The sequence below is a fragment of the Meleagris gallopavo genome, chromosome Z (assembly GCF_905368555.1).
Source record: "Meleagris gallopavo chromosome Z, MGAL_WU_HG_1.1, whole genome shotgun sequence".
Taxonomy (NCBI): Eukaryota; Metazoa; Chordata; class Aves; order Galliformes; family Phasianidae; genus Meleagris; species Meleagris gallopavo.
In genome coordinates, this window is record NC_139435.1 from 47,523,506 (window position 1) to 47,531,982 (window position 8,477).

Here is an 8,477-nt window from a genome sequence, read left to right on the forward strand (position 1 = left end):
TAACATTTCAGCAGATTTCAGCAGAGGGGTCTTCTGACACAACGGTATCTGACATGGAAGTGCAGATGGAGTAAAGGTGTGTCACTAAATTCTTTTGTGTGCAAGAAAATGACACCCATTGGCATTCATTGCCACTTGCTGAACATTTGTGGAGATCAAACAGTGGATATGAGCAGAGTGTGGTATTTCAGGAATGGTGACAGCGGGCCACCTCAACTGGTGCAGATTTTTATGAGCACAATACACAAGCTCTTGCTCATTGGAGATGAAAATGCACAGCTAATGGCATTTTGCAGCTGGGAACTTGTTCTGTCAAAATAGTGTTATTGTGGTCTTTGTACCTGTCATAATTTTCAAGGAAAAAATTAGGAGGCATCATTTTCAGGGTGAACTATGTACATACAGAAATGGTGTGTTGTTGAGGCCAAAGTATGGACTTCACCTAAAAAGCAGCCTGGATCAGATGACATTGCTGCTCAATCTTTATGGCTTCCTGATAACTTATTTAATTCTGTCTTGGCTGTCTCCAAATTTGATATCTCAGACACCATACGTAAGATATTAGATCTAGAGGCAGGCCTTCAACTCTAGGCATGCTTCTGTTTCAGCAATAGCAAGTGTGTAAGTTCTCTTTCCCCTGTGTGCTTCAGTACATGTAAGAGGAGGTGCTGCTAACCATTTAACTTGTATTTTGTATTTTGGATATATTCAATCCAACTCCTAGCTTCAAATGCATCACAGCACTTTGGCATTTCCATATTCATTTCATGCACAGATAAGAAGTCTGCTAAGTCTATGACCTTTCTACAAATATGCTGAAAAGAAGCAGTGATGGATCTACTGAGGAAGGCATTTCGGGCTGAATGCAGTTCTCCAGAGCAGAAAAGGAAACCTGATTTTCCTCCTCCGACTCTTCAGAGGAAGCCAGTATAGGCTGCGTCAACCCAAGGACAGGTCTGATCTCAATGGAGATAGACAAATGCTGAATTAATGGGCAGTCACAGAGCAGTCACAGAGCTGACCTCCCTCTCAGCACAGCCTGATATGTTAACATACCACCTGTAATGGACTAGCTCAGATACTGACACTGCTTCCAATGCAGTGTGCAGCCCGGAGGAATTTGTGATGGGCTCTTTTCACTGCCTGTCACCTTGAATGCAAGAAGTCCAAGTCCCTGTAAATCCCTATAGCTAAACAAGTTTTTCTAGACCAGAAAAAAATCAAATTATTTTAACTTGCAGGATTGGACCAAATGTTTTCCGCTCAATTTAATATTTTGTTCACTTACAAACAGTTACTAAGAGACTGTCCAAAATTGTAACATGAAGAAGTGACTGATTCATCTTGCTATTAGAAGCATCTTCCATGTACTGGCACTTCATAGTAGGAGCAGTCATTACAGCAAAACTATCAAAAGCCAGTGATGCTCCAGAGTGTTTGATTCTGTAATTCAAGAGAAGATATTTTCATCTTGAATTTTCAGCCATATATGTGCATACAAACACACGTTACAGAAAAAGAAAGCCTCCTCTGGTATGTACAGAAAATCACATGGTGCAGTATCCAAAATGCATTTAATGCTACTTAAAGGGCACGAGAAAGAGAGATAAGGCCAGCACTGAATGAACAGTGTTATTCAGAGTGTTCCTGCTTTATCCTTCCCTTCTCAGGTTAAACTGCAGACTAGAACTAAAAAGAGAATTGTGGAAGATTGGCTCAAGGACGGTGGTCATGTTTTCTTGCCCTTGGACTGTTGTGAGCAAAACGGCACGTACAGAAGTACGGTGACCCTGATCGAGCAAAAATGAGGGAGGCGGTCACAAGGGCAGGCGTTGTTCCAGAATGGCATCCAAACCTGAAACTTTTTGTGAATGTAACCATGGGAACGCGACCACGAGCACTGATATGGCTAGCATGTATAAAAATGCACTGGTCTAGCAATAAACGAATCATTCTGCATGTTAACCGTATTGGTGTACGGTATGATTTCTAAGTGCGCTGGGAAACTCCAGAGAAACTCTCCACAATTGGCGCCAGAACAGGGACCCTCGTGGAACTGCTAGGGGAGTGGAGAGGACCCGGCGGTCACTGCAGACGGTTGGCACCGAGCACCGGAGTCGTAAGTGTTGTGTCTGGAAGCGGGGTTGCGACCCACCCTCTGCGACCACCATGGAGTGGGAAGCTGCGGAGCAGTTGCTGCTTAGTATTCTCTCAAAGAGAGGGGAGCAGCCATCTCCAACAGGCTTGACAGAGCTCATAAGATGGGCTCGGAAAAATGGACACCTATCGGAGGTGGCACTAATATTTAGTGTAGCAGAATGGCGGGACATTGGTGATCATATGTGGGAAGCAATGATCACTGATAAGAAGGAGGAGAAGGTGGTGAAGCCCCTAGGTGTACTATGGCGAACAATTATAAATACGCTAAAAACTATGCAAGCTGAGTGCCAAGTAGCTGCAGCCGCTGTGCAGGCGTTGTCCGGAGCTAGTGCTCCACCACCGGAATTTAATATGCCACCTCCTGGGGTATTTTATCCTGTGTGCATCTCGGAGCAGGTACGAGCTTCTGTGGCAGATCGCACAAATGTTTCAGTGTCTCAACTGAACCAGAGCCCAAGCGATGACAATAATGAGGGCAAAAGTGCTTTGGGCAATGAGGAGTCACCAGAGGAGAGTAAATTGGACTCTGACATCCAGGCATTAACAGAGAAGTTGCAGAGCTTAGAAGTTCAGAGAAAGAAATCCCTGAGTGCTCCAGTGCCCTTAACCCCTAGCGCATCGCCTATGCCTGTGCCTTCACCATCTAGTCAGACTTTGCAGGGCCGTCCATCTCGCTGGTCCAGAGTTATCCGTGACGCTATTTTGGATGGACAGTGGGATGCAGCGGCACAATTAACTTGTCCGGTGGGATATAACCAACAAAATGGGGCCCACTGGGAGGCGCATGACTGGAAGCTTTTGCAGCAGGCGCGGAAAACAGTGTCAGACTATGGGCTAAAAGCAGAACCTTCAAAGCAGATAATTCAGTGGATATTCACTGCAGATGTCAACATGCCTGTAGATATCCGTAATTTAGCATGCTTGTTATTAACACCCTCAGAAAATCTGTTGTTTTTGCAAGAATGGTCTGATCGTGCTCATAGAGAAACATCAATAACACGACTACAAAACGACCCATTCTACGGGGTCACGGCAGAGATGCTGCTGGGCACAGGCCCCTATACGGCCTCTGATGTTCAGATTACATTCCCTGCTGCTTTCCATAGACTCTCTGCACAACTAGCTTTGGAAGCGTTGTTTGCAATTCCGGACGGTAAAAAGGAGCCAGCCTTCACCACAGTGAGGCAGGGTGTCACGGAACCTTTCACGCATTTTGTCGATCGTATGTGGGTGGCCATTCGGGACAGTGACCTCCCAGAAGAGACTAAACAACGGCTTTTTCGTGTTATGGTTCTTGACAATGCTAATCAAGCTACAAGGTCAATTCTGGCAACCCTGCCACAGGGGTCGTCAGTAGAAATCATGTTACAATGGGTAGCTAGAGCAGAACAGGGGCGGCAAGAGTCTCAGATAGCTGCTGCTGTTCAGGCAGCCAGTGGGAAATCTAATCGCACGAATGACAAAAAAGGAGAATCCCCCCGATGTTATCGATGTGGGTTAATGGGACATTTGCGCCGTAATTGCATGGAGAAAGTGTGGTGTAATTCTTGTCAACAATCTACACACCCCACCCGGGCTTGTCGAAAGTCGGGAAACGGTCAGCGGAGCGCGAAGGACCGGCGCGCCCCGATACAAGTACCGGCCAAGGCTACCTCGACTGTTATAAACCCCAAACCCGAGGAAGCCTTGGAGTGGATGTGGCAACAGCAGTAGATATCCATCTTACTGATTCAAAAATTGTAAAAGTGCAGTTAGCGGCAGAAGGTCCCCTATCAACAGTAGGGAAAATGCATGCTGTGCTCATGGGTCAATCATCGCTTAGATTAGCGAATATAGTTATGATTCCAGGAGTAATTGATTCTGATTATGTTGGACCTAATTATGCCATGCTTTATGCAGTCAATCCATCAGTATTCATACCTAAAGGTACCCAGATTGGCCAGCTTATACCTATACTGGACTCCAGTAATTTGTCAGCAGGTGCAGTCTGGCAGGGTGGCTTTGGCTCTACGGGATCACTTACTTGTCTGATGGCCAACCTTGGTGATCGGCCCATGATAACAGTATCCTTATACTTACGACATAAACAAATCACGGTTACTGCACTCCTTGATTCTGGGGCAGACACTTCTGTTGTTTCCAGTCATCTGTGGCCTTCCTGCTGGGAAACCAGATCTGTATCAGAGATTAATGGTATCAGGGGTCACATAGATACACGACAATCCATCGAACCGATATCTGTTACGGTAATTGAGGAAAAGACTGTTGCTTGCCTTTTACATGTTGCTCCATTACCAGGTGGGTTGCAAATGCTGTTGGGTCAGGATATTCTGTCGCAGTTAGGAGTGCGGCAGACAAATCAAAATTTACCTTAGTGGTCACTGAGGCGCCGCCACCAATACCCATTACTTGGAAAACAGATGAGCCTATTTGGTGGAGCAGTGGCCTTGTAGTAGCACAAACCTTGGTGAAGGAGCAACTTGAAGCTGGTCACATTCGTCCCTCGACTAGCCCTTTGAATACTCCTACTTTTGTAATCCCCAAAAAATCAGGAAAGTGGCGTTTATTGCATGACTTGCAAAGGATTAATGAATAAATGGAACCGATGGGGGCATTACAACCAGGAATGCCCTCACCTGCTATGTTGGCATCTCTTGGTAATAGATCTTAGGGATTGTTTTTTCATGATTCCTATAGCTGAACAGAATTGTAAACGTTTTGCCTTTTCGGTACCCTCAATAAACAAGGCTGAGCCGGCTAGTAGATATCAATGGGTGGTGTTACCTCAGGGAATGAAAAATTCACCCACGCTGTGCCAACTTTTTGTGGCGACTGCGTTAAGGCCAATACGTCAAACATGGCCGAATGTAATTATTTATCATTACATGGACAATATCTTATTCTGTCAAAAGGAACCATTTACTCAAAATTGGGAAAATAACTTGACTACTCATTTTTCCTTGTATGGTTTGAAGGTAGCTCCAGAAAAGGTACAACGTGTTAGTCCCTATTTGTATTTAGGATGAAAACTGTCAGATGCCACAATCCAGCCACAGAAGGTGGAAATACCAAACAAAATAGAGACAGTAACAGATGTTCAGACACTGATAGGTCATATTCAGTGGATTAGACCTATGGTGGGTATTACAAATGAACAGCTGGAGCCTCTGACCCAGCTGTTGCGAGGGGTGAAGGCAGAACAAAGAATAAGCCTTACACCCGAAGCTGTTATTGCATTACAAAAAATTGGCAACCGCATACAAACGTGAATTATCGGAGATCTTTGGATCTTGGCATCTCCTTAATTGTGTATGTACAAACTCAGCAAGAGTTTGCCCTGATTTGTCAGTGGCAAAAGAAAAAGGGGGAGGGAGAACAGGGAAGTGATTAGCTCCCACGCAGAATGCCACTGACAAATGAGGAAAAACAGAGTATGATTTCAAAATTCCTATCTCCCTCTAACTCCCATAATCCACAGCAATTTTTTCTTTTGGAATGGCTTTTCCCGTCTGTGCAACCACACTCCTCGGTCCTCACCCATACAGATGCTGCCGCAGAGCTTGTAAAGATGGGAAGAATCTCATCGTGAGTATATCCGGATTGGAACCAGAGGACATTAGGACATTAGGACAAAAGGACATTACCTTTTACAGCTGTTTGGTTAGAATGGACATTGCGGCATTCAGATTCTCTACAGGCCGCATTGGAAGGTTATTCTGGGATTCTACACAATACGCGACCGACACATAAACTGGCACAGTTCATAGAACGAACTGAATGGGTTGCAGTGCCTATGCACTTGACACGACCAGTAGTAGGGCGAACTGTATATACAGACGCTGGGAAAAGGACACGCAAAGCTGTGTGTGTCTGGTGACAAGATGGCAGCTGGCAGCATGAGTTTGTCGCAGTAACAGCTAAGGACTCTTTGCAAATGCTGGAACTTAGAACTGTTTTGTGGGCCTTTATGAGGTGGACTAACAAACCCTTGAATGTCGTTACAGATTCCTTGTATGTCGTTGGAATTGAAGATGCTTATATATGATCTAATAAGAATGAATTACTAACAGTTATTTCTAGGGTTAAGAGAACTGCTGAGAAGTCGGAACCATCCCTATTGTGTCATCCATATTAGAAGTCATGTGTCTACTTTGGACCTAGGAGAAGGGAATGATATCGCAGATAAACTGGTAACCGCAGTGTCCATTAATATGTTTGAAGTAGCTAGGGCATCCCATGAGATGTTTCATCAAAATGCCAGAGGTTTGCAGCATCAGTTTAAAATAAGTGCCAATGATGCAAAACTCATTGTTCAAACGTGTCCCCAGTGCAGTCATCATGGCCAGGGTTTAGGTCTGGGTACAAACCCACGTGGGCTACAATCATTGGAACTATGGCAAACAGATGTTACTCACGTTCCAGAATTAGGGCATCTAAAATATGTGCATGTCAGCACTGATACATTTTCTGGGTTTATATGGGCAACCCCGCTAGTAGGAGAAACTGCCAGGCATGCAGTGAAACACTGGAGGGCAAGTTTTGCAGTAATGGGGGTGCCAAAACAAATTAAGACTGATAATGGACCAGCATGTTGCTCACGAGTGGTACAAGAGTTTGTTCAACGATGGGGCGTGCAACACGTTTTTGGCATACCACATACTCCCACAGGTCAGGCTATAATAGAACGGGCACATTCAACACTTAAAAATCAATTAAAAAGGATGGGGAATGAATTAGCTGATGTCCAGGATAGAATGAATCAAGCCCTATTCGTTCTTAACTTCCTCTGTGTTCACAGTAATGCCACGATGCCTGCTGTTGTGTTACACCATGCAGGGCTGAGTTTGAGATCCATCTCAGAACCAGTGTAAATGATGTATAAAGATCCACAAACAGGGGAGTGGAAGGGTCCTGGATGTCTTGTGTTTGCAGGCTGAAGTTACTTTTGTCTTTCCACAGATCATGGTCCGTTATGGGTGCCTGCTTGCAGTGTGTGTCCTTGGCGTGACCAGTGTCCTCGCGCTACACCGCATCAAGCCTCGACAGAACATGTGGGTGACCTGGGTGAATATCACAGGAAGGACTGATTTCTGCCTAGCACTTGCATTTGCTACCAACCCCTTTCGGATGTGCCTAATAAGACTGCGATGCTTGAGTTCTAACCATGCTTTCTCCAAACTTTCAACAGCTACGTAATCTTATGGTTTCAGGACTCCGCAAGCGATGTGCATTATTTACTCCTGCTTGTAATGACAATGTAGAACTGTTAAATGTAGCTGCGCGAATAGCATTATCAATTTTTGTGCCAGGAGCTGCTGCTGCCGATGCTCTACATAACCTCGAGCGCTTTGCATGCTAGAGCAAAAAGCAAGCTAATGCGACAGATTTTGGAAGAACTTTTATTTGATTAGAATAGTTTGTGCCACGCTTTGCTACAAGATTGTGCTGCTATCGACTTTCTTCTGCTTGCTCAGGGACACGGGTGTGAGGATTTTGAAGGAATGTGTTGTTGGAATGTGTTTTGAAGGAATGTGATTGTCCTTGGGATTGTAATCATAATTATTATGTTAGCAATAGTGAAATGCTTGCTTGCAAAATTATCTAATGCTGTTTTGCTTGTGCAAAAAGAGAGAATAGTGGAAGGTTGGCTCAAGGACGGTGGTCGTGTTTTCTTGCCCTTGGACTGTTGTGAGCAAAACGGCACGTACAGAAGTACGGTGCCCCTGATCGAGCAAAAATGAGGGAGTCGGTCACAAGGGCAGGCGTTGTTCCAGAATGGCATCCAAACCTGAAACTTTTTGTGAATGTAACCATGGGAACGCGACCACGGGCACTGATAGGGCTAGCATGTATAAAAATATACTGGTCTAACAATAAACGAATCATTCTGCATGTTAACCGTATTGGTGTATGGCATGATTTCTAAGTGCGCCGGGAAACTTCAGAGAAACTCTCCACAAGAATAATAATAATAATAAAAAATTAAATAAATGAATAAATACTCATATAAATGAATAAATACTTTTTCAGATTATCTCCAAAGTACTTACTTTTTTGTGAATTTTCATTTTTTAAGTATTTTTTTAAGAAATTTTTGTCTATTGAGATGACTGAGTTCTATTTTTCCCATCATAACCATGCTAGATTCTCAATCTTATGATTCAGTCTGAATGTACTCACATTAAGCAAGGAACTAAAAATATAAAATAAACAAACAAACAAACAAAAACAACAACAACAACAGAAAATCCTGCATGTATGTTAGTTAACAGGCATGGAATAATGGTCTCCTCCAACAACATATGTGACATTCAGGT

The 8,477-nt window shown here is 44.0% G+C and overlaps 1 protein-coding gene across 1 annotated transcript; it reads left to right on the forward strand.

The window, feature by feature from the left end:
* Positions 1-1,920: 1,920 nt before the first annotated feature.
* Positions 1,921-8,058, forward strand: LOC146542260 (uncharacterized). The gene is made up of 2 exons (XM_085213653.1): positions 1,921-6,350; positions 7,120-8,058. Exon 1 carries the CDS (start codon positions 2,170-2,172, stop codon positions 3,871-3,873), a length of 1,704 nt encoding a protein of 567 aa, XP_085069779.1. The 5' UTR covers positions 1,921-2,169; the 3' UTR covers positions 3,874-6,350; positions 7,120-8,058.
* The last annotated feature ends 419 nt before the right edge of the window (positions 8,059-8,477 follow it).